At 50.8% G+C, this 24,708-nt stretch overlaps 3 protein-coding genes across 3 annotated transcripts in view; 2 read left to right on the forward strand and 1 right to left on the reverse strand.

Annotated features, from left to right (window-relative positions):
• Positions 1-1,517: 1,517 nt before the first annotated feature.
• On the reverse strand, positions 1,518-2,414 carry LOC138365837 (cysteine-rich, acidic integral membrane protein-like). The gene is made up of 2 exons (XM_069326410.1): positions 2,005-2,414; positions 1,518-1,863 (listed from the first exon to the last, which is right to left on the reverse strand). The coding sequence occupies exons 1-2, from the start codon at positions 2,412-2,414 to the stop codon at positions 1,518-1,520; spliced, it is 756 nt and encodes a 251-aa protein (XP_069182511.1).
• Positions 2,415-2,841: 427 nt separating this feature from the next.
• LOC138365839 (adhesive plaque matrix protein-like) lies at positions 2,842-6,914 on the forward strand. The gene is made up of 4 exons (XM_069326413.1): positions 2,842-2,857; positions 3,585-4,209; positions 5,087-5,193; positions 6,046-6,914. The coding sequence occupies exons 1-4, from the start codon at positions 2,842-2,844 to the stop codon at positions 6,912-6,914; spliced, it is 1,617 nt and encodes a 538-aa protein (XP_069182514.1).
• A 1,655-nt stretch (positions 6,915-8,569) lies between these two features.
• Positions 8,570-24,708, forward strand: part of LOC123749663 (uncharacterized) — a 185,864-nt gene continuing 169,725 nt past the window's right edge. The window contains exon 1 of the mRNA XM_069323920.1: positions 8,570-8,641. The gene's annotated coding sequence lies outside the window, so the exon portion shown is untranslated. The remainder of the gene's footprint in view (positions 8,642-24,708) is intronic.

The following is a 24,708-nucleotide window of genomic DNA, read 5'->3' on the forward strand; positions in this document are numbered from 1 at the left end:
ATTAATGACCTCCCAAATGCCTCATAACACCTCAAACCAATTCTATTTGCTGACGACACAATCTTCATTTACTCCAGTCCTGACCCCCTGGCTCTAAATGCCACAGTAAATACTGAGCTAAATAAAGTCTATCTTTGGCTAACTGCCAACAAACTCACCCTTAACATTGACAAAACTTTCTATATTCTGTTTAGCAATAAATCCTCTAATGAAATAAATCTCAGAATTAACAATACCCAAATTTGTAACAAATTAGGTGGCAAATTCCTTGGCATTCTCATTGACCACAAGCTGAATTTCCAGGGACATATTCTAAATATATCAAAAAAAGTTTCAAAAACTGTTGGCATTCTTTCTAAGATCAGATATTATGTACCCCGCCCTGCCCTGGTGACACGCTATTACTCCCTCATCTATCCATATCTCAACTATGGTATTTGTGCTTGGGGTTCTACTACCCAAAATCATTTATGTCCTCTAATTACTCAACACAAAGCTGCTATTAGGACAATATCCAACTCTGGCCCCAGACATTACTCGGTACCCCTACTCAAATCTCTGAAGATGTTAGATATTAAGTCACTGCACATTCTCTCATGTGTATTATACATATATAAAACGCTGAACTGTAATGCCAATCCTGACCTCAAAAACTTCATTGAAGGTTGTAACAGAGCCCATGAGCACCACACCAGAAATAAATTCAGTTTTGATATTCCAAGAGTACGACTTAATCAAACTAGAAATGCTCTACAAATCAAGGGACCCAGAATGTAGAATGACCTTCCCAACCATGTTAAAGACTGTACCTCTCTCAACCAGTTTAAGATAAAAACGAAGCACTACCTAATAAATTCCCTGTAACCTACCTAACCCCTCTAATGTCATCCAATGTCTGTTTTTTTAAAAGAGCGCTGTTTGTCTACCGAATTGTATTTGTGCTGCTTTTTCAGCTATGTTTTCATTCCATGTTTTCATTTTATTCTTTATGCTCAATTAGTATTAAGCTTTAGTCATTTAAGTTTTTTATGCCCGAAACGCTTTGCGTAATAGTGGCTTTAGGCATTGTATGTACTAGCTCTATCTATAAATCCATCACTCTTTGTAAAATCTCTTGTATGTATGTACCTTACCTAAATAAACATTTGATATGATTTGATTTGATTTGATTGTGCATAGTCAAAACACAATACACATTCTCCACACTGTGCACAGTGTCCACACAGTACACAGTCTCAACACTGTGCACAGTGTCCACACAGTGCACAGCCTCCATATTGTGCACAGTCTCCATAGTGTTTACATTTTCACAGAGTGCACAGTTTCCACAGTGGGCACATTCTTCACACTTCTCTACACTGTGCAACGTTTTCACACGCTGCACAGTCTACATACGGGGCACTGCTTCCACATTGTGCACAGTCTCTTCACTTTGCACAATCTCCACACTATACAGCGTCTCCACACTGTGTACAGTCTCCACACAGTACACAGTCTCCACACCGTGCACCGTATCGTCACTGTGCATAGTCTCTACACGTTGCACAGTCATCACACGATGCACAGTCTCCCACACTGAGCATAGTCTTCATACGGTGCACAGTCTCCACACGAAGCACAGTCTCCATACTGTGCGCAGTCTCCACACAGTACACAGTCTCTATACTGTGCACTGTCTCCAAAAATTGCACAATTTCCACACTGTGCACAGTCTTCACACAGTGCACAGTATTCACACTGTACACACATAGTCCACAGTGTGCACAGTCTCCACAATGTGCACAGTCTTCACACTGTCCACAGTCATCACACTGTGCACAATCTCCACACGGTGCAAAGTCTCCATATGGTGCAGTCTCCACACTGAGCACAGTCTATACTCTGAGCACAGTCTCTACATTGAGCACAGTCTCCACACTGAGCACAGTCTCCACACTGAGCACAGTCTCCACACTGAGCAGTCTCCACACTGAGCAGTCTCCACACTGAGCACAGTCTCCACACTGATCACAGTCTCCACACTGATCACAGTCTCCACACTGATCACAGTCTCCACACTGATCACAGTCTATACTCTGAGCACAGTCTCCACACTGAGCACAGTCTCCACACTGAGCACAGTCTCCACACTGAGCACAGTCTCCACACTGATCACAGTCTCCACACTGATCACAGTCTCCACACTGATCACAGTCTATACTCTGAGCACAGTCTCCACACTGAGCACAGTCTCCACACTGAGCACAGTCTCCACACTGAGCACAGTCTCCACACTGATCACAGTCTCCACACTGATCACAGTCTCCACACTGAGCACAGTCTCCACTCTGAGCACAGTCTATACTCTGAGCACAGTCTCCACTCTGAGCACAGTCTCCACACTGAGCAGTCTCCACATTGAGCACAATCTCCATACTGTGCAGTCTCCAAAAAAAATTCTTCAAAATAAGAACATTTTTACTTCAAAATAATAATTAATGCCAGGTTAACTGTCCCTACTCCAGGAAACAAAAGAAATTTCAACAGTTGATGTAAGAGCTCAAATCATGCTTCAAGATAGCACACACGACCAGTTTCCTTGTGACGTAACTCCTTGTGACGTAACTCCTTGTGACGTAACTCCTTGTGACGTAACTCCTTGTGACGTAACTCCTTGTGACGTAACTAGGGGTGTTAACAAGCAAATTAGAACAGTCTCCCGTCTGAAGCGTCAAAACTCTGCATGCACTAGAAAAATGTATAGTTCCTTTTGTGGAGATTATTTTATATGTCGATCAATTTTTAAACTGAGTCCTAAGCAGGTTTTTACAAATAAGTTTTTGGCCGCCATCTTTTTTCAAGATGGCGGCCAAATCCGGTAACACTTTTTTGTAGATTTCGTTAATATTTTTACCTAATTGGCATTTTTCCTCGTGTGTGGACTGGACTGTAGTAGCTTACAGCACCGTAGTGGTCTGAGGTCTTGGGACTACCCAGAGCGCAGCTTCGAACCCCACTCATGGCTCCGACTGAACTTCTTACTGATAAATCACCTTAATGATTTATTTTCCCACATTTATGGAATAGCGTAGAACTCCTAGAGTACACGCCAGAGTGCAAGCCAGAGTACAAGACAGGGTGCAAGCCAGAGTGCAAGCCAGAGTGCAAGCCAGAGTACACGCCAGAGTGCAAGCCAGAGTGCAAGCCAGAGTGCAAGTCAGAGTGCAAGCCAGAGTGCAAGCCAGAGTGCAAGCCAGAGTACACGCCAGAGTGCAAGCCAGAGTGCAAGCCAGAGTACACGCCAGAGTGCAAGCCAGAGTGCAAGCCAGAGTGCAAGCCAGAGTACACGCCAGAGTGCAAGCCAGAGTGCAAGCCAGAGTGCAAGTCAGAGTACACGCCAGAGTGCAAGCCAGAGTGCAAGCCAGAGTGCAAGCCAGAGTACACGCCAGAGTGCAAGCCAGAGTGCAAGCCAGAGTACACGCCAGAGTGCAAGCCAGAGTGCAAGCCAGAGTGCAAGTCAGAGTGCAAGCCAGAGGGCAAGCCAGAGTGCAAGCCAGGGTGCAAGCCAGAGTGCAAGCCAGAGTGCAAGCCAGAGTACACGCCAGAGTGCAAGCCAGAGTGCAAGCCAGAGTGCAAGTCAGAGTGCAAGTCAGAGTGCAAGCCAGAGGGCAAGCCAGAGTGCAAGTCAGGGTGCAAGCCAGAGTGCAAGCCAGAGTGCAAGCCAGAGTGCAAGCCAGAGTACACGCCAGAGTGCAAGCCAGAGTACACGCCAGAGTGCAAGTCAGAGTGCAAGTCAGAGTGCAAGCCAGAGGGCAAGCCAGAGTGCAAGTCAGGGTGCAAGTCAGAGTGCAAGCCAGAGTGCAAGTCAGAGTGCAAGCCAGAGGGCAAGCCAGAGTGCAAGTCAGGGTGCAAGCCAGAGTGCAAGCCAGGGTGCAAGCCAGAGTGCAAGCCAGAGTGCAAGATAGAGTACAAGCCAGAGTGCAAGTCAGAGGACAAGCCAGAGTACATGCCAGAGGGCAAGCCAGAGTATAAGCCAGAGTACAAGCTAGAGTGCAAGCCAGAGTACAAGCCAGAGTACAAGTCAGGGTGCAAGCCAGAGTGCAAGCCAGAGTGCAAGATAGAGTACAAGCCAGAGTGCAAGTCAGAGGACAAGCCAGAGTACATGCCAGAGGGCAAGCCAGAGTACAAGCCCGAGTACAAGCCAGAGTACAAGTCAGAGTGCAAGCCAGAGTACAAGCCCCCCTTCCCCCCGCGACACACAAGGGGCCAGCGGCACCACACACGCCCTCCAACTGGGACCCCCCCGCCCCCCGAACCCCCGGAGACGTAGACCCGCCTTTTCCTGCTTCAGGTGTGCAATTGCACACCTGTCGCAGGTGTGGTGCAAGATCTATGTCTCAATTTACGCTTCTCACACTATGCATAGTCCCCACACAGTGCACAGTCTCCACATAGTGCACATTCTCCACACTGTGCACAGTCTCCATACTGTTCACATTCCCCACACTGTGCACAGTCTCCACACGTTGCACAGTTTTCAAACAGTGCACAGTCTTCACACTGTGCATAGTCTCCCCACGGTGCACAGTCTTCACACTGTGCATAGTCTCCCCATGGTGCACAGTTTCCAAACAGTGCACAGTTTCCACACTGTGAACAGTCTCTAAGCCTAATATATATATAACCTAGACACGTCCTGCACATCCACCACCTCTGGGGCCAGGTGACGAATCCGCCTCATTTTCCAGTACAAAGTTGCCACGGACACAAACTCTTAGTAGGCTTAACTAACGTAATTTATTACGTTTATTTAATATTTATTTAACCTAAAAACAGCAACTTTTCACTTGCATCTTATGTTAAGGATTAGTAAATAGTGTAGGAATTTCCGGCAGCAGAGTCAGCACACTGTGCACAGTCTCTACACTGTGCACAGTCTCTACACTGTGCACAGTTTCCACATTGTGCCCAGTCAAGACACAATACACATTCTCCACATTGTGCACAGTGTCCACACAGTACACAGTCTCAACACTGTGCACAGTGTCCCACAGTGCACAGCCTCCATATTGTGCAGAGTCTCTATAGTGTTTACATTTTCGCAAAGTGCACAGTTTCCACAGTGTGCACAGTCTCCACAATGTGCACAGTCTTCACACTGTCCTCAGTCATCACACTGTGCACAGTCTCCACGCTGTGCACAATCTCCACACGGTGCATAGTCTCCATATGGTGCAGTCTCCACACTGAGCACAGTCTCCACATTGAACACAATCTCCACACTGTGCAGTCTCCAAAAAAAAATTCTTCAAAATAAGAACATTTTTTACTTCAAAATACTAATTAATGTCAGGTTAACTGTCCCTACTCCAGGAAACAAAAGAAATTTCAACAGTTGATGTAAGAGCTCAAATCATGCTTCAAGATAGCACACACGACCAGTTTCCTTGTGACGTAACTCCTTGTGACGTAACTCCTTGTGACGTAACTCCTTGTGACGTAACTCCTTGTGACGTAACTAGGGGTGTTAACAAGCAAATTAGAACAGTCTCCCGTCTGAAGCGTCAAAACTCTGCATGCACTAGAAAAATGTATAGTTCCTTTTGTGGAGATTATTTCATATGTCGATCAATTTTTAAACTGAGTTCTAAGCAGGTTTTTACAAATAAGTTTTTGGCCGCCATCTTTTTTCAAGATGGCGGCCAAATCCGGTAACACTTTTTTGTAGATTTCGTTAATATTTTTACCTAATTGGCATTTTTCCTCGTGTGTGGACTGGACTGTAGTAGCTTACAGCACCGTAGTGGTCTGAGGTCTTGGGACTACCCAGAGCGCAGCTTCGAACCCCACTCATGGCTCCGACTGAACTTCTTACTGATAAATCACCTTAATGATTTATTTTCCCACATTTATGGAATAGCGTAGAACTCCTAGAGTACACGCCAGAGTGCAAGCCAGAGTGCAAGCCAGAGTGCAAGCCAGAGTGCAAGCCAGAGTACACGCCAGAGTGCAAGCCAGAGTGCAAGCCAGAGTGCAAGTCAGAGTGCAAGCCAGAGTACACGCCAGAGTGCAAGCCAGAGTGCAAGTCAGGGTGCAAGCCAGAGTGCAAGTTAGGGTGCAAGCTAGAGTACAAGCCAGAGTGCAAGCCAGAGTACACGCCAGAGTGCAAGCCAGAGTGCAAGTCAGGGTGCAAGCTAGAGTACAAGCCAGAGTGCAAGCCAGAGTACAAGCCAGAGTACAAGACAGGGTGCAAGCTAGAGTGGAAGCCAGAGTACAAGCCAGAGTGCAAGTCAGGGTGCAAGCCAGAGTGCAAGCCAGAGTGCAAGTCAGGCTGCAAGCTAGAGTGGAAGCGAGAGTACAAGCCAGAGTGCAAGTCAGGGTGCAAGCCAGAGTGCAAGCCAGAGTACACGCCAGAGTGCAAGCCAGAGTGCAAGCCAGAGTACACGCCAGAGTGCAAGCCAGAGTGCAAGTCAGAGTGCAAGTCAGAGTGCAAGCCAGAGTACACGCCAGAGTGCAAGCCAGAGTGCAAGTCAGGGTGCAAGCCAGAGTGCAAGTTAGGGTGCAAGCTAGAGTACAAGCCAGAGTGCAAGCCAGAGTACACGCCAGAGTGCAAGCCAGAGTGCAAGTCAGGGTGCAAGCTAGAGTACAAGCCAGAGTGCAAGCCAGAGTACAAGCCAGAGTACAAGCCAGGGTGCAAGCTAGAGTGGAAGCCAGAGTACAAGCCAGAGTGCAAGTCAGGGTGCAAGCCAGAGTGCAAGCCAGAGTGCAAGTCAGGGTGCAAGCTAGAGTGGAAGCCAGAGTACAAGCCAGAGTGCAAGTCAGGGTGCAAGCCAGGGTGCAAGCCAGAGTACACGCCAGAGTTCAAGTCAGGGTGCAAGCCAGAGTGCAAGCCAGAGTGCAAGTCAGGGTGCAAGCTAGAGTGCAAGCCAGAGTGAAAGCCAGAGTACACGCCCGAGTACAAGCCAGAGTACAAGCCAGGGTGCAAGCTAGAGTGGAAGCCAGAGTACAAGCCAGAGTGCAAGTCAGGGTGCAAGCCAGGGTGCAAGCCAGAGTACACGCCAGAGTTCAAGTCAGGGTGCAAGCCAGAGTGCAAGCCAGAGTGAAAGCCAGAGTGCAAGTCAGGGTGCAAGCTAGAGTGCAAGCCAGAGTGAAAGCCAGAGTACACGCCCGAGTACAAGCCAGAGTACACGCCAGGGTGCAAGCCAGAGTATAAGCCAGCGTAAAAGCCAGAGTACAAACCAGATTACAAGCCAGAGTGCAAGCCAGAGCACTAGCCAGAGTATAAGCCAGAGTACAAGTCAGAGTGCAAGCCAGAGTACAAGCCAGAATGCAAGCCAGAGTACAAGCCATAGTGAAAGCCAGAATACACGCCAGAGTGCAAGCCAGAGTACAAGCCAGATTACAAGCCAGAGTACAATCCAGAGTACAAGCCAGAGTGCAAGCCAGAGTACAAGCCAGAGTACAAGCCAGAGTGCAAGCCAGAGTAGAAGCCAGAGTGCAAGCCAGAGTGCAAGCCACAGTACAAGCCAGAATACAAGTCAGATTACAAGCCAGAGTACGGCGTGTGCTTGGTAGTGCTCAGAGCAGTGGTATAAGGCGTGTGCTTGGTAGTGCTCAGAGCAGTGGTATAAGGCGTGTGCTTGGTAGTGCTCAGAGCAGTGGTATAAGGCGTGTGCTTGGTAGTACTCAGAGCAGTGGTATAAGGTGTGTGCTTGGTAGTACTCAGAGCAGTGGTATAAGGCGTGTGCTTGGTAGTGCTCAGAGCAGTGGTATAAGGCGTGTGCTTGGTAGTGCTCAGAGCAGTGGTATAAGGCGTGTGCTTGGTAGTGCTCAGAGCACAGGTTCGACTCCTCGCCATGGCTCATACCAACTTTCTCATAGCCATTATCTTTACCATTGCCATTAACATAAACATTAATATAACTACTGACATTACCATTAACATAACCATTAACTTAACTAGTAAAATAATCATTGATGTAAACATTTATATTACAATTAAAATGGCTTTTATCCTAATAAAATAATCTTAACTTTTAAGATTAGGAGTAACCGCTAACTTTACTATTAATACTGCCATAACCAGTTCACCCTAACTATTAACCAGTTCACCCTAACCATTAACCAGTTCACCCTAACCATTAAGCAGTTCAGTTAATGGTTCAGATGAACTGGTTAATACGTGATCATTAACTAGTACGTGTCCATTAACCAGGGTCACGTACCTGCAGGAAGGCGCGGCTTGCCAAAAACAATAATTAACATAGTTTATTTCTGAATAATTAAAGTAATAATTGGTATGACAGGCAGTTGGTGAGGGTTGTTAACACAGGTCAGGAAGGCAGCGTGTAGCATCACAGATGTCTGGGTAACTGACTGTCGTAAACACATCTCCATATGGCTTGTTTGGCGGCGTGAGGGAGGTTAGGGCGTGGACGTCCTTGGCCAGAACTGCGTCACTCACAGCTGTGTGACGACGCTTCACCACAGCTGTGTGACGACGCTTCACCACAGCTGTGTGACGACGCTTCTCCACAGCTGTGTGACGACGCTTCACCACAGCTGTGTGTGAGATGAGCGTTGCACAGGTGAGCTCACAGATGAGGGAGGGACTGGTGAGGCTCAGCTCACACCAGTCTCCCTAGACACTTGGCTCAGTACGGTAAGGGCAGGTCGTCACTAGTTAACTTTTTATGTATATTGGTGAAGTGTATGGAAGGTGTGTGTGTGTGTATATTGGTGCTGGTGAAGTGTATGGAAGGTGTGTGTGTGTGTATATTGGTGCTGATGAAGTGTATGGAAGGTGTGTGTGTGTGTGTATTGGTGCTGGTGAAGTGTATGGAAGGTGTGTGTGTGTGTATATTGGTGCTGGTGAAGTGTATGGAAGGTGTGTGTGTGTGTATATTGGTGCTGATGAAGTGTATGGAAGGTGTGTGTGTGTGTATATTGGTGCTGGTGAAGTGTATGGAAGGTGTGTGTGTGTGTATATTGGTGCTGGTGAAGTGTATGGAAGGTACCATTCTCCTAACGCAACTGTAGTTCTCATGAGGGAATTGTGAGCTCCCGAGGGAGCTTCAGTTATCAGGGAGCTCTAGTTGTCCTAAGTGAGCTCAGATTATGCTGCGGGAGCTCTTGTTCTCACATGGAACCTCTGGTTCTTCTGAAAAAGCTTTGGTTCTCCTGAGGGAGTTCTCTTGAAATGAGCTTTGGTTCTCCTAACGGATGTCTGGTTCTCCAGAGAGAGCTCTTGTTCTTCTGAAGAAGGTATATGGTTCTCCAGAAGGGGAGCCCTGAGAAGAGCCCTGAAGAGGAGCCCTGAGGGGAGCCCTGAGGGGGAGCCCTGAAGGGGAGTTCTGAGGGGAGCCCTGAAGGGAGCTCTGAGGGGAGCCCTGAAGGGGAGCGCTGAGGCGGGCCCTGAACGGAGACCTGAAGGGGAGCCTTGAGGGGAGCCCTGAGGGGAGCCCTGAAGAGGAGCCCTGAGGGTAGCCCTGAGGGGGAGTCCTGAAGGGGAGCCCTGAAGGGAGCTCTGAGGGGAGCCCTGAAGTGGGGCCCTGAGGGGAGCCCTGAAGGACAGCTATGAGGGGGAGTCCTGAGGGGAGCCCTAAAGAGAGGCTCTGAGCGGAGCCGTGAAGGGGATCCCTGAGGGAAGCCCTGAAGGGGAACCCAGAAGGGAGCCCTGAAGGGGAGCCCTGAGGGGAGCCCTGAGGGGAGCCCTGAAGGGAGCCCTGAAGGGGAACCCTGAAGAGAGTTCTGAGGGGAGCCCGGAGGGGAGCCCTGAAGGGAGCTCTGAAGGGAGCCCTGAAGGGGAGCCCTGAAGGGGAGCCCTGAGGGGAGCCCTGAGGGGAGCCCTGAAGGGAGCCCTGAAGGGGAACCCTGAAGAGAGCTCTGAGGGGAGCCCGGAGGGGAGCCCTGAAAAGAGCTCTGAAGGGAGCCCTGAAGGGGAGCCCTGAAGGGGAGCCCTGAAGGGGAGCTCTGAGGGGAACCCTGAAAGGGAGCCCTGAAAGGGAGCCCTGAAGGGAGCTCTGAAGGGGAGCCCGGAGGGGAACCCTGAAGGGAGCTCTGAAGGGGCGGGGGAGCCCTGAGGGGGAGCCCTGAGGTGGAGTTCAGAGGGGAGCCCTGAGGGCAGCCCTGAGTGGTAACCCTGAGGGGGAGCCTTGAAGGGGGAGACCTTATGGGGAGCTCCAAGGGGAGCCCTGAAGGAAGCCCTAAGGGGGAACCCTGAAGGGGAGTTCTGAGGGGAGCCCCGAAGGGGAACCCTGAGAGAAGCCTGAAGTGGAGCCCCGAAAGGAGCCCTAAAGGGGAGCCCTGAAGGGGAGCTCTGAGAGGAGCTCTGATGGGGAGGAGCCCTGAAGGGAGCCCTGAAGGAGTGCCCTGAAGGGAGCCCTGAGGGAATCCTTGAATTGGAGCCCTGAGGGGAGTCCTGAAGGGGAGAGCAGAAGGGGAGCCCTGACGGCAGCCCTGAGGGGCGCCCTGAAGGGGAGCTCTGAAGGGAGCCTTAAAGGGATCCCCGAGGGAAGCCCTGAAGGGGATCTCTGAGGGGAGCCATAAAGAGAAGCCCTGAGGGGAGCTGTGGTTCTCTTGAGGGGAGCTGTGGTTCTTCTGAGGTTGCTGTGGTTCTCCTGGGGGAGCTGTGGTTCTCCTGAGGGAGCTATGGTTCTACTGAGGGAGCTGTGGTTCCCCTGAGGGGAGCTGTGGTTCCCCTGAGGGAGCTATAGTTCTACTGAGAGAGCTGTGGTTCCCCTGAAGGGAGCTGTGGTTCTCCTGAGGGAGCTATGGTTCTACTGAGGGAGCTGTGGTTCCCCTGAGGGGAGCTGTGGTTCCCCTGACGGGGAGCTGTGGTTCTTCTGATGGAGCTGTGGTTCTCCTGAGGGAGCTGTGGTTCTCCTGAGGGAGCTGTGGTTCTCCTGAGGGAGCTGTGGTTCTTCTGAGGGAGCTGTGATTCCCCTGAGGGGAGCTGTGGTTCTCCTGAGGGAGCTGTGGTTCTCCTGAGGGAGCTGTGGTTCTCCTGACGGAGCTGTGGTTCATCTGAGGGAGCTGTGGTTCCCCTGAGGGGAGCTGTGGTTCTCCTGAGGGAGCTGTGGTTCTCCTGAGATCGCTGTGGTTCTCCTGAGGAAGCTGTGATTCTCCTGAGGGAGCTGTGGTTCTTCTGAGGGGAGCTGTGGTTCTCCTGAGGGAGCTGTGGTTCTCCTGAGGGAGCTGTGGTTCCCCTGAGGGAGCTGTGGTTCTCCTGAGGCAGTTGTGGTTCTCCTGAGGGAGCTGTGGTTCTCCTGCTGGAGCTGTGGTTCTCCTGAGGGAGCTGTGGTTCTCCTGAGGGAGCTGTGGTTCTCCTGAGGGAGCTGTGGTTCTTCTGAGGGGAGCTGTGGTTCCCATGAGAGGAGCTGTGGTTCTCCTGAGGGAGCTGTGATTCCCCTGAGGGGGGCTGTGGTTCCCCTGAAAGAGCTGTGGTTCTCCTGAGGGAGCTGTGTGTTTCTCCTGAAGAAGCTGTGGTTCTCCTGAGGGAGCTGTGGTTCTTCTGAGGGGAGCTGTGGTTCTTCTGAGGGGAGCTGTGGTTCTTCTGAGGGGAGCTGTTGTTCCCCTGAGGAGAGCTGTCGTTCTTCTGAGGGGAGCTGTGGTTCCGCTGAGGGGAGCTGTGGTTGCCCTGAGGGGAGCTGTGGTTCTCCTGAGGGGAGCTGTGGTTCTTCTGAGGGGAGCTGTGATTCCCCTGAGGGGAGCTGTGCTTCTTCTGAGGGGAGCTGTGGTTCCCCTGAGGGGAGCTGTGGTTCTTCTGAGGGGAGCTGTGGTTCTCCTGAGGGGAACTGTGGTTCTTCTGAGGGGAGCTATGGTTCTTCAGAGGGGAGCTGTGGTTCCCATGAGGGGAGCTGTGGTTCCCCCGAGGGGAGCTGTGGTTCCCCTGAGGGGAGCTGTAATTCTCATGAGGGGAGCTGTGGTTCCCCTGTATGGAGCTGTGGTTCTTTTGAGGGGAGCTGTGGTTCCGTTGAAAGGAGCTGTGGTTCCCCTGAGGGGAGCTGTGGTTCTTCTGAGGGGAGCTGTGGTTCCCCTGAGGGGTGCTGTGGTTCTTTTGAGGGGAGCTGTGGTTCCTCTGTGGGGAGCTGTGGTTCACCTGAGGGGAGCTGTGGTTCCCATAAGGGGGAGCTGTAATTCTCCAGAGGGGAGCTGTGGTTCCCCTGTGGGGGAGCTGTTGTTCTTCTGAGGGGAGCTGTGGTTCTTCTGAGGGGAGCTGTGGTTCCCCTGAGAAGGAGCTGTGGTTCCGCTGAAAGGAGCTGTGGTTCCCCTGAGGGGAGCTGTGGTTATTCTGAGGGGAGCTGTGGTTCCCCTGAGGGGTGCTGTGGTTCTTCTGAGGGGAGCTGTGGTTCCCCTGTGGGGAGCTGTGGTTCTTCAGAGGGGAGCTGTGGTTCCCCTGTGGGGAGCTGTGGTTATTCTGAGGGGAGCTGTGGTTCCGCTGAGGGGAGCTGTAATTCTCCAGAGAGGAGCTGTGGTTCCCCTGTGGGAGAGCTGTTGTTCTTCTGAGGGGAGCTGTGGTTCTTCTGAGGGGAGCTGTGGTTTCCCTGAGGGGAGCTGTGGTTCCCCTGAGGGGAGCTGTGGTTCTTTTGAGGGGAGCTGTGGTTCTTCTGAGAAGAGCTGTGGTTCTTCTGAAAAGAGCTGTGGTTCTTCTGAAGGGAGCTGTAGTTCTTCTGAGGGGAGCTGTGGTTTCCCTGAGGGGAGCTGTGGTTCCCCTGAGGGGAGCTGTGGTTCTTTTGAGGGGAGCTGTGGTTCTTCTGAGAAGAGCTGTGGTTCTTCTGAAAAGAGCTGTGGTTCTTCTGAAGGGAGCTGTGGTTCTTCTGAGGGGAGCTGTGGTTCTTCTGAAAAGAGCTGTGGTTCTTCTGAAGGGAGCTGTGGTTCTTCTGAGGGAAGCTGTTGTTCCCCTGAGAGGAGCTGTGGTTCCCCTGACGGGAGCAGTGGTTCCGCTGAAGGGAGCTGTGGTTCTTCTGAGGAGAGCTGTGGTTCTTCTGAGGGGAGCTGTGGTTCTTCTGAGAGGAGCTGTGGTTCTTGAGGGGAGCTTTAGTTATTCTGAGGGAGCTGTGGTTCTCCTGAGGGAGCCATGGTTCTTCTGAGGAGAGCTGTGGTTCTTCTGAGGGGAGCTGTGGTTCTTCTGAGGGGAGCTGTGGTTCTTTTGAGAGGAGCTTTGGTTATTCTGAGGGAGCTGTTGTTCTCATGAGGGAACTGTGGTTCTTCTGAGGGGAGCTGGGGTTCCTCTGAGGAGAGCTGTGGCTCTTCTGAGGGGAGCTGTGGTTCCCCTGAGGGGAGCTGTGGTTCCCCTGTGGGGAGCTGTGGTTCTTCTGAGGGGAGCTGTGGTTCCCCTGAGGGGAGCTGTTTTTCCCCTGAGGGGAGCTGTGGTTCTTTTGAGGGGAGCTGTGGTTCTTCTGAAGGGAGCTGTGGTTCCCCTGAGGGGAGCTGTGGTTCCCCTGAGGGGAGCTGTGGTTCTTTTGAGGGGAGCTGTGGTTCTTCTGAGGAGAGCCGTGGTTCTTCTGAGGGGAGCTGTGGTTCTTCTGAGGGGAGCTTTGGTTATTCTGAAGGAGCTGTGGTTCTTTGGAGGGAGCTGTGGTTCTTCTGAAGAGAGCTGTGGTTCTTCTGAGGGGAGCTGTGGTTCTTCTGAGGAGAGCTATGGTTCTTCTGAGGGGAGCTGTGGTTCTTCTGAGGGGAGCTGTGGTTCTTTTGAGGGAAGCTGTTGTTCCTCTGAGAGGAGCTGTGGTTTCCCTGAGGGGAGCTGTGGTTCCGCTGAGGGGAGCTGTGGTTCTTCTGAGGAGAGCTGTGGTTCTTCTGAGGGGAGCTGTGGTTCTTCTGAGAGGAGCTATGGTTCTTCTGAGGGAAGCTGTGGTTCCCCTGGGGAGAGCTGTGGTTCTTTTGAGGGGAGCTGTTGTTCCCCTGAGAGGAGCTGTGGTTCTTTTGAGTGGAACTGTGGTTCTTCTGATGGGAGCTGTGGTTCTTCTGAGGGGAGCTGTGGTTCTTCTGATTGGAGCTGTGGTTCTTCTGATGGGAGCTGTGGTTCTCCTGAGGGAGCTGTGGTTCTTCTGATGGGAGCTGTGGTTCTTCTGATGGGAGCTGTGGTTCTTTTGAGGGGAGCTTTGGTTATTCTGAGGGAGCTGTGGTTTTCCTGAGGGAGCTGTGGTTCTTCTGAGGGGAGCAGTGGTTCTCCTGAGGGGAGCAGTGGTTCTCCTGAGGGGAGCATTGGTTCTCCTGAGGGAGCTGTGGTTCTTCTGAGGCGAGCTGTGGGTCTCCTAAGAACAGCTTTTCTTCTCCTGAGGGGACCTGTGGTTCTTCTAAGGGAATCTGTAGTTCTTCTGAGGTGAGCTGTGGTTCTTCTGAGGGGAGCTTTGGTTCTTCTGAAGGAGCTGTGGTTCTCCTGACGGAGCTGCGGTTCTTCTGAGGGGAGCTGTGATTCTTCTGAGGGGAACTGTAGTTCTTCTGAGGGGAGCTGTGGTTCTCCTGAGGGGAGCTGTGGTTCCCCTGAGGGGAGCTGTAGTTCTTCTGAGGGGAGCTGTGGTTCCCCTGTGGGGAGCTGTGGTTGTTCTGAGGGAGGCTGTGGTTCCCTTGAGGGCAGCTGTGGTTCCCTTGAGGGGAGTTGTGATTCTTCTGAGGGGAACTGTGGTTCTTTTGAGGGGAGCTGTGGTTCTTCTGAGGGGAGCTGTGGTTCTTCTGAGGGGAGCTGTGGTTCTTTTGAGGGGAGCTTTGGTTATTCTAAAGGAGCTGCGATTCTCTGGCGGGAGCTGTGGTTCTTCTGAGGAGAGCTGTGGTTCTTCTGAGGGGAGTTGTGGTTCTTCTGAGGGAAGCTGTGGTTCCCCAAAAGGGAGCTGTATTTCTTTTAAGGGGAGCTGTTGTTCCCCTGAGAGGAGCTGTGGTTCCCCTGAGGGGAGCTGTGGTTCTTCTGAGGAGAGCTGTGGTTCTTCTGAGGGGAGCTGTGGTTCTTCTGAGAGGAGCTGTGGTTCTTCTGAGGGAGCTTTGGTTATTCAGAGGGAGCTGTGGTTCTCCCGAGGGAGCCGTGGTTCTTCTGAAGAGAGCTGTGGTTCTTCTGAGGGGAGCTGTGGTTCTTCTGAGGGGAGCTGTAGTTCTTCTGAGGGGAGCTGGGGTTCTTCTGAGGAGAGCTGTGGTTCTTCTGAGGGGAGCTGTAGTTCTTCTGAGGGGAGCTTTGGTTCTTCTGAGGGGAGCTGTGGTTGCCCTGAGGAGCTGTTGTTCTTCTGAGGGGAGCTTTGGTTATTCTTAGGGAGCTGTTGTTTTCCTGAGGGGAGCTGTGGTTCTTCTGAGGGGAGCTGTAGTTCTTCTAAGAGGAGCTTTGGTTATTCTGAGGGAGCTGTTGTTCTTCTGAGGGAGCTGTGGTTCTTCTGAGGGGAGCTGTAGTTCTTCTGAGGGGAGCTGGGGTTCTTCTAAGGAGAGCTGTGGTTCTTCTGAGGGGAGCTGTAGTTCTTCTGAGGGGAGCTTTGGTTCTTCTGAGGGGAGCTAGCTGTGGTTGCCCTGAGGAGCTGTTGTTCTTCTGAGGTGGAGCTTTGGTTATTCTTAGGTACCTGTTGTTTTCCTGAGGGGAGCTGTGGTTCTTCTGAGGGGAGCTGTAGTTCTTCTGAGAGGAGCTTTAGTTATTCTAAGGGAGCTGTTGTTCTTCTGAGGGAGCTGTGGTTCTTCTGAGTTGAGCTGTAGTTCTTCTGAGGGGAGCTGGGGTTCTTCTAAGGGGAGCTGTAGTTCTTCTGAGGTGAGCTGGGGCTTTTCTGAGGGGAGCTGTGGTTGCCCTGAGGGGAGCTATGGTTCTTGTGAGGGAATCTGTAGTTCTTATGAGGGGAGCTGTGGTTCTACTGCGGGAGCTTTGATTCTCCTGAGTGGAGCTGTGGTTTTCTTGAGGGGAGCTGTGGTTCTTCTGAGGTGGATCTGTGGTTCTTCTGCGGGGAGCTGTGGTTCTCCTGAGGGGAGCTTTGGTTCCCCTGAGGGGAGCTGTGGTTCTTCCGAGGAGAGTTGAGGTTCCCCTGTGGGGAGCTGTGGTTCTTCTAAGGGAATCTGTAGTTCTTCTGAGGTGAGCTGTGGTTCTTCTGAGGTGAACTTTGGTTCTTCTGAAGGAGCTGTGGTTCTCCTGACGGAGCTGCGGTTCTTCTGAGGGGAGCTGTGATTCTTCTGAGGGGAACTGTAGTTCTTCTGAGGGGAGCTGTGGTTCTCCTGAGGGGAGCTGTGGTTCCCCTGAGGGGAGCTGTAGTTCTTCTGAGGGGAGCTGTGGTTCCCCTGTGGGGAGCTGTGGTTGTTCTGAGGGAGGCTGTGGTTCCCCTGAGGGCAGCTGTGGTTCCCTTGAGGGGAGTTGTGATTCTTCTGAGGGGAACTGTGGTTCTTTTGAGGGGAGCTGTGGTTCTTCTGAGGGGAGCTTGGGTTCTTCTAAGGGGAGCTGTAGTTCTTCTGAGGTGAGCTGGGGGTTTTCTGAGGGGAGCTGTGGTTGCCCTGAGGGGAGCTATGGTTCTTGTGAGGGAATCTGTAGTTCTTCTGAGGGGAGCTGTGGTTCTTTTGCGGGTGCTTTGATTCTCCTGAGTGGAGCTGTGGTTTTCCTGAGGGGAGCTGTGGTTCTTCTGAGGTGGATCTGTGGTTCCCCTGTGGGGACCTGTTGTTCTTCTGAGGGGAGCTGTGGTTCTTCTGAGGGGAGCTGTGGTTCCCCTGAGGGGAGCTGTTTTTCCCCTGAGGGGATCTGTGGTTCTTTTGAGGGGAGCTGTGGTTCTTCTGAAGGGAGCTGTGGTTCCCCTGAGGGGAGCTGTGGTTCCCCTGAGGGGAGCTGTGGTTCTTTTGAGGGGAGCTGTGGTTCTTCTGAGGAGAGCTGTGGTTCTTCTGAGGGGAGCTGTGGTTCTTCTGAGGGGAGCTTTGGTTATTCTGAAGGAGCTCTGGTTCCTTGGAGGGAGCTGTGGTTCTTTTGAAGAGAGCTGTGGTTCTTCTGAGGGGAGCTGTGGTTCTTCTGAGGGGAGCTGTGGTTCTTCTGAGGGGAGCTGTGGTTCTTCTGAGGGGAGCTGTGGTTCTTTTGAGGGAAGCTGTTGTTCCTCTGAGAGGAGCTGTGGTTTCCCTGGGGGGAGCTGTGGTTCCGCTGAGGGGAGCTGTGGTTCTTCTGAGGAGAGCTGTGGTTCTTCTGAGGGGAGCTGTGGTTCTTCTGAGAGGAGCTGTGGTTCTTCTGAGGGAAGCTGTGGTTCCCCTGGGGAGAGCTGTGGTTCTTTTGAGGGGAGCTGTTGTTCCCCTGAGAGGAGCTGTGGTTCTTTTGAGTGGAGCTGTGGTTCTTCTGATGGGAGCTGTGGTTCTTCTGAGGGGAGCTGTGGTTCTTCTGATTGGAGCTGTGGTTCTTCTGATGGGAGCTGTGGTTCTCCTGAGGGAGCTGTGGTTCTTCTGATGGGAGCTGTGGTTCTTCTGATGGGAGCTGTGGTTCTTTTGAGGGGAGCTTTGGTTATTCTGAGGGAGCTGTGGTTTTCCTGAGGGAGCTGTGGTTCTTCTGAGGGGAGCAGTGGTTCTCCTGAGGGGAGCAGTGGTTCTCCTGAGGGGAGCATTGGTTCTCCTGAGGGAGCTGTGGTTCTTCTGAGGCGAGCTGTGGGTCTCCTAAGAACAGCTTTTCTTCTCCTGAGGGGACCTGTGGTTCTTCTAAGGGAATCTGTAGTTCTTCTGAGGTGAGCTGTGGTTCTTCTGAGGGGAACTTTGGTTCTTCTGAAGGAGCTGTGGTTCTCCTGACGGAGCTGCGGTTCTTCTGAGGGGAGCTGTGATTCTTCTGAGGGGAACTGTAGTTCTTCTGAGGGGAGCTGTGGTTCTCCTGAGGGGAGCTGTGGTTCCCCTGAGGGGAGCTGTAGTTCTTCTGAGGGGAGCTGTGGTTCCCCTGTGGGGAGCTGTGGTTGTTCTGAGGGAGGCTGTGGTTCCCCTGAGGGCAGCTGTGGTTCCCTTGAGGGGAGTTGTGATTCTTCTGAGGGGAACTGTGGTTCTTTTGAGGGGAGCTGTGGTTCTTCTGAGGGGAGCTGTGGTTCTTCTGAGGGGAGCTGTGGTTCTTCTGAGGGGAGCTGTGGTTCTTCTGAGGGGAGCTTTGGTTATTCTAAAGGAGCTGTGATTCTCTGGCGGGAGCTGTGGTTCTTCTGAGGAGAGCTGTGGTTCTTCTGAGGGGAGTTATAGTTCTTCTGAGGGGAGCTGTGGTTCCCCAAAAGGGAGCTGTGTTTCTTTTGAGGGGAGCTGTTGTTCCCCGGAGAGGAGCTGTGGTTCCCCTGAGGGGAGCTGTGGTTTCCCTGTGGGGAGATGTGGTTCTTCTGAGGAGAGTTGAGGTTCCCCTGTAGGGAGCTGTGGTTCTTCTGAGGGAATCTGTGGTTCCCCTGAGGGCAGCTGTGGTTCCCTTGAGGGGAGCTGTTGTTTTCCTGAGGGGAGCTGTGATTCCCCTGTGGGGAGATGTGGTTCTTCTGAGGGGAGCTGTGGTTCCCCTGAGGGGAGCTGTTGTTCTTCTGAGGGGAGCTGTGGTTCCGCTGAGGGAGCTGTTGTTCTTCTGAGGGGAGCTGTGGTTCTTCTGAGGGGAGCTGTGGTTCTTATGAGGGGAGCTGAAGTTCTTCTGAGGGGAGCTGTGGTTCTTCTGAGGGGTGCTGTGGTTCCCCTGAAGGGAGCTGTGGTTCTTCTGAGGGGAGCTGTGGTTCCGCTGAGGGGAGCTGTAATTCCCCTGAGGGGAGCTGTGGTTCTTCTGAGGGGAGCTGTGGTTCCCCTGTGGTGAGCTGTGGTTCTTCTGAGCGGAGCTGTGGTTCCCCTGAGGGGAGCTGTGGTTCCCCTGAGGGGAGCTGTGGTTCCCCTGAGGGGAGCTGTGGTTCCCCTGAGAGAAGCTGTGGTTCCCCTGGGGGGAGCTGTGGTTCTCTTGAGGGGAGCTGTGGTTCTTCTGAGGGGAGCTGTGGTTCCCCTTTTGGGGAGCTGTGGTTCTTCTGAGGGGAGGTGTGGTTCTCCTGAGAGGAGTTGTGGTTCTTCTGAGGGGAGCTGTGGTTCCCCTGTGGGGAGCTGTGGTTGTTCTGAGGGTGCTGTGGTTCCCTTGAGGGGAGGTGTGATTCTTCTGAGGGGAACTGTGGTTCTTCTGAGGGGAGCTGTGGTTTTCCTGAGGGGAGCTGTGGTTCTTCTGAGGGGAGCTGTGGTTCAGCTGAAAGGAGCTGTGGTTCCCCTGAGGGGAGCTGTGGTTCTTCTGAGGGAGCTGTGGTTCTTCTGAGGGAAGCTGTGGTTCTTCTGAGGGGAGCTGTGGTTCCCCTGAGGGGAGCTGTGGATCCCCTGAGGGGAGCTGTGGTTCCCCTGAGGGGAGCTGTGGTTCCCCTTAGGGGAGCTGTGGTTCTTCTGAGGGGAGCTGTGGTTCTTCTGAGGGGGAGCTGTGGTTCTTCTGAGGGGAGCTTTGGTTATTCTGAAGGAGCTGTGGTTCTCTGGAGGAAGCTGTGGTTCTTCTGAGGAGAGCTGTGGTTCTTCTGAGGGGAGCTGTAGTTCTTCTGAGGTGATCTGGGGGTTTTCTGAGGGGAGCTGTGGTTGCCCTGAGGGGCGCTATGGTTCTTGTGAGGGAATCTGTAGTTCTTCTGAGGGGAGCTGTGGTTCTTCTGCGGGAGCTTTGATTCTCCTGAGTGGAGCTGTGGTTTTCCTGAGGGGAGCTGTGGTTCTTCATAGGTGGATCTGTGGTTCTTCTGAGGGGAGCTGTGGTTCTCCTGAGGGGAGCTGTGGTTCTTCTGAGGTGGAACTGTGGTTATTCTGAGGGGAGCTGTGGTTCTCCTGAGGGGAGTTTTGGTTCCCTGAGGGGAGCTGTGGTTCTTCTGAGGAGAGTTGAGGTTCCCCTGTGGGGAGCTGTGGTTCTTCTGAGGGGAGCTGTGGTTCTTCTGAGGTGGATCTGTGGTTCTTCTGCTGAGGGGAGCTGTGGTTCTCCTGAGGGGAGCTGTGGTTCTTCTGAGGTGGAACTGTGGTTCTTCTGAGGGGAGCTGTGGTTCTCCTGAGGGGAGCTTTGGTTCTTCTGAGGAGAGTTGAGGTTCCCCTGTGGGGAGCTGTGGTTCTTCTGAGGGAAGCTGTGGTTCCCCTGAGGGCAGCTGTGGTTCCCTTGAGGGGAGCTGTTGTTTTCCTGAGGGGAGCTGTGATTCCCGTGTGGGGAGATGTGGTTCTTCTGAGGGGAGCTGTGGTTCCCCTGAGGGGAGCTGTTGTTCTTCTGAGGGGAGCTGTGGTTCCGCTGAGGGAGCTGTTGTTCTTCTGAGGGGAGCTGTGGTTCTTGTGAGGGGAGCTGTGGTTCTTATGAGGGGAGCTGAAGTTCTTCTGAGGGGAGCTGTGGTTCCCCTTTTGGGGAGCTGTGGTTCTTCTGAGGGGAGGTGTGGTTCTCCTGAGGGGAGTTGTGGTTCTTCTGAGGGGAGCTGTGGTTCCCCTGTGGGGAGCTGTGGTTGTTCTGAGGGCAGCTGTGGTGCCCTTGAGGGGAGGTGTGATTCTTCTGAGGGGAACTGTGGTTCTTCTGAGGGGAGCTGTGGTTTTCCTGAGGGGAGCTGTGGTTCTTCTGAGGGGAGCTGTGGTTCAGCTGAAAGGAGCTGTGGTTCCCCTGAGGGGAGCTGTGGTTCTTCTGAGGGAGCTGTGGTTCTTCTGAGGGAAGCTGTGGTTCTTCTGAAGGGAGCTGTGGTTCCCCTGAGGGGAGCTGTGGTTCCCCTGAGGGGAGCTGTGGTTCCCCTGAGGGGAGCTGTGGTTCCCCTGAGGGGAGCTGTGGTTCTTCTGAGGGGAGCTGTGGTTCTTCTGAGGGGGAGCTGTGGTTCTTCTGAGGGGAGCTTTGGTTATTCTGAAGGAGCTGTGGTTCTCTGGAGGAAGCTGTGGTTCTTCTGAGGAGAGCTGTGGTTCTTCTGAGGGGAGCTGTGGTTCTTCTGAGGGTAGCTGTGGTTCCGCTGACGGGAGCTGTAATTCCCCTGAGGGGAGCTGTGGTTCTTCTGAGGGGAGCTGTGGTTCTTCTGAGGGGAGCTGTGGTTCCCCTGTGGGGAGCTGTGGTTCTTCTGAGAGGAGGTGTGGTTCTCCTGAGGGGAGTTGTGGTTCTTATGAGGGGAGCTGTGGTTCTTCTGAGGGGAGCTGTGGTTCTTCTGAGGGGAGCTGTGGTTCTCCTAAGAACAGCTTTTGTTCTCCTGAGGGGAGCTGTGGTTCTCTTGAGGGGAGCTGTGGTTCTCTTGAGGGGAGCTGTGGGTCTCCTAAGAACAGCTTTTGTTCTTCTGAGGAAAGCTGTGGTTCTTCTGACGGGAGCTGTGAGTCTACTAAGAACAGCTTTTGTTCTCCTGAGGGAAGCTGAGGTTCTTCTGAGGAAGCTGTGGTTCTTATGAGGGGAGCTGTGGGACTCCTAAGAACAGTATTTGTTCTTATGAGGGGAGCTGTGGGACTCCTAAGAACAGTATTTGTTCTTCTGAGGGGAGCTGTGGTTTTTCTGAGGGGAGTTGTGGTTCTCCTGAGGGAAGCTCTGGTTCTTCTGAGAGGAGGTGTGGTTCTCCTGAGGGGAGCTCTGGTTCTTCTGAGGGGAGCTGTGGTTCTTCTGAGGGGAGCTCTGGTTCTCCTGAGCGGAGCTGTGGTTCTCCTGAGGTTAACTCTGGTTCTTGTAAGGAGAGCTTTGTTTCTCCCGAGGAAACTCTGGTTCTTGTTTTGGGAGTTCTGGTTCGGCTGATCAGAGCACCAGTTGTACCCCTCTTCACGGTAACCAATAATTGTTCACCACAGTGGTCTCTTAATTATTATATTACATTAACCAAACAATATTTCAATATTTGATATATTTTATTAAAGAGAAGGTCTAGAATATATTAAACATCTCTCGTCCATGTTCCTAAATACTGAAGAAAAGACCAAAAGATGTGAACATTATGTATCCACTGTAGCAAGTATAGTTATATGACATATAACTATATATGTCACAATGTAACCACTGTAGCAAGTATACTTATATGACATATAACTATATATGTCACAATGTGACCACTGTAGCAAGTATAGTTATATGACAAATAGTTACTGTCATGCCTAGTTTCTTATATGAAAATCTGGAGGAAGTAAAAACTATTTAAGAATTTTGTCCAATATAGGATATAATAGTGTTTAGGAAACTGGCTGTAACGGTAGTGATGTTGTTGTGAGGTTGTTGTGATGTTGTTAGGTTGTTGTGATGTTGTGATGTTGTTGTGATGTGAGGTTGTGGTGATGTTGTTAGGTTGTTGTGATGTTGTGATGTTGTTGTGATGTTGTTGTGATGTTGTTGTGATGTTGTTGTGATGTTGCGATGTTGTTGTGATGTTGTTGTGAGGTTGTTGTGATGTTGTTGTGATGTTGTGTGGTTGTTGTGATGTTGTTGTGAGGTTGTTGTGATGTTGTTGTGATGTTGTGATGTTGTTGTGATGTTGTTGTGAGGTTGTTGTGATGTTGTGTGGTTGTTGTGGTGTTGTTGTGATGTTGTGATGTTGTTGTGAGGTTGTTGTGATGTTGTGTGGTTGTTGTGATGTTGTTGTGAGGTTGTTGTGATGTTGTTGTGATGTTGTGATGTTGTTGTGATGTTGTGATGTTGTTGTGAGGTTGTTGTGATGTTGTTGTGAGGTTGTTGTGATGTTGTTGTGATGTTGTTGTGAGGTTGTTGTGATGTTGTTGTGATGTTGTGAGGTTGTTGTGATGTAGTTGTGATGTTGTTGTGATGTTGTGATGTTGTTGTGATGTTGTTGTGAGGTTGTGGTGATGTTGTGATGTTGTTGTGATGCTGTGATTTTGTGATGTTGTTGTGAAGTTGTGGTGATGTTGTGATGTTGTTGTGATGTTTTGATGTTGTTGCATTGTGATGTTGTTGCATTGTGATGTTGTGATGTTGTGAGGTTGTTGTGATGTTGTGATGTTGTGGTGATGTTGTTGTGATGTTGTTGTGATGTTGTTTTGATGTTGTGATGTTGTTGTGATGTTGTAGTGATGTTGTGATGTTGTAGTGATGCTGTTGTGATGTTGTTGTGATGTTGTAATGTTGTTGTGATGTTGTAGTGATGTTGTGATGTTGTAGTGATGTTGTTGGGATGTTGTTGTGATGTTGCTGTGATGTTGTGATGTTGTAGTGATGTTGTTGTGTTGTGATGTTGTAGTGATGTTGTTGTGATGTTGTAGTGATGTTGTTGTGATGTTGTGATGTTGTTGTGATGTTGTTGTGATGTTGTAGTGATGTGATGTTGCAGTGATGTTGTTGTGATGTTGTTGTGATGTTGTAGTGATGTGGTGATGTTGTAGTGATGTTGTAGTGATGTTGTAGTGATGTGAAGTTGTAGTGATGTTGTATGTTGTAGTGATGTTGTTGTGATGTTGTTGTGATGTTGTAGTGATGTTGTTGTGATGTTGTAGTGATGTTGTTGTGATGTTGTAGTGATGTTGTTGTGATGTTGTAGTGATGTTGTTGTGATGTTGTAGTGATGTTGTTGTGATGTTTTGATTTTGTTGTGATGTTGTTGTGATGTTGTAGTGATGTTGTAGTGATGTTGTTTTGATGTTGTTGTAATATTTTGATGTTGTTGTGATGTTGTGATGTTGTGTGGTTGTTGTGGTGTTGTTGTGATGTTGTGATGTTGTGAGGTTGTTGTGATGTTGTGTGGTTGTTGTGATGTTGTTGTGAGGTTGTTGTGATGTTGTTGTGATGTTGTGATGTTGTTGTGATGTTGTGATGTTGTTGTGAGGTTGTTGTGATGTTGTTGTGAGGTTGTTGTGATGTTGTTGTGATGTTGTTGTGAGGTTGTTGTGATGTTGTTGTGATGTTGTGAGGTTGTTGTGATGTAGTTGTGATGTTGTTGTGATGTTGTGATGTTGTTGTGATGTTGTTGTGAGGTTGTGGTGATGTTGTGATGTTGTTGTGATGCTGTGATTTTGTGATGTTGTTGTGAAGTTGTGGTGATGTTGTGATGTTGTTGTGATGTTTTGATGTTGTTGCATTGTGATGTTGTTGCATTGTGATGTTGTGATGTTGTGAGGTTGTTGTGATGTTGTGATGTTGTGGTGATGTTGTTGTGATGTTGTTGTGATGTTGTTTTGATGTTGTGATGTTGTTGTGATGTTGTAGTGATGTTGTGATGTTGTAGTGATGCTGTTGTGATGTTGTTGTGATGTTGTAATGTTGTTGTGATGTTGTAGTGATGTTGTGATGTTGTAGTGATGTTGTTGGGATGTTGTTGTGATGTTGCTGTGATGTTGTGATGTTGTAGTGATGTTGTTGTGTTGTGATGTTGTAGTGATGTTGTTGTGATGTTGTAGTGATGTTGTTGTGATGTTGTGATGTTGTTGTGATGTTGTTGTGATGTTGTAGTGATGTGATGTTGCAGTGATGTTGTTGTGATGTTGTTGTGATGTTGTAGTGATGTGGTGATGTTGTAGTGATGTTGTAGTGATGTGAAGTTGTAGTGATGTTGTATGTTGTAGTGATGTTGTTGTGATGTTGTTGTGATGTTGTAGTGATGTTGTTGTGATGTTGTAGTGATGTTGTTGTGATGTTGTAGTGATGTTGTTGTGATGTTGTAGTGATGTTGTTGTGATGTTGTAGTGATGTTGTTGTGATGTTTTGATTTTGTTGTGATGTTGTTGTGATGTTGTAGTGATGTTGTAGTGATGTTGTTTTGATGTTGTTGTAATATTTTGATGTTGTTGTGATGTTGTGATGTTGTTGTGATGTTGTGATGTTGTGATATTGTAGTGATGTTGTTGTGATGCTGTAGTGATGTTGTAGTGATGTTGTAGTGAGGTTGTTGTGAGGTTTTTGGG

This window comes from Procambarus clarkii, chromosome 2, assembly GCF_040958095.1.
Source record: "Procambarus clarkii isolate CNS0578487 chromosome 2, FALCON_Pclarkii_2.0, whole genome shotgun sequence".
NCBI classification, from domain to species: domain Eukaryota; kingdom Metazoa; phylum Arthropoda; class Malacostraca; order Decapoda; family Cambaridae; genus Procambarus; species Procambarus clarkii.

What these genes read in the sequence shown, in the direction of transcription:
- LOC138365839 (XM_069326413.1), top strand. An exon ending in AAGTCAGAGTGCAAGCCAGA is followed by an intron (nt 4,210 to 5,086) that starts GTACAAGCCCCC and finishes ATTTTCGCAAAG; the next exon opens with TGCACAGTTTCCACAGTGTG. An exon ending in CTGTGCACAATCTCCACACG is followed by an intron (nt 5,194 to 6,045) that starts GTGCATAGTCTC and finishes AGTACACGCCAG; the next exon opens with AGTGCAAGCCAGAGTGCAAG.
- LOC138365837 (XM_069326410.1), bottom strand. Translation starts at nt 2,414, where the DNA reads ATGGAGATTGTGCTCAATGTGGAGACTGCTCAGTGTGGAGACTGTGCT. An exon ending in CAGTGTGGAGACTGTGATCA is followed by an intron (nt 1,864 to 2,004) that starts GTGTGGAGACTG and finishes GACTGTGCTCAG; the next exon opens with TGTGGAGACTGCACCATATG.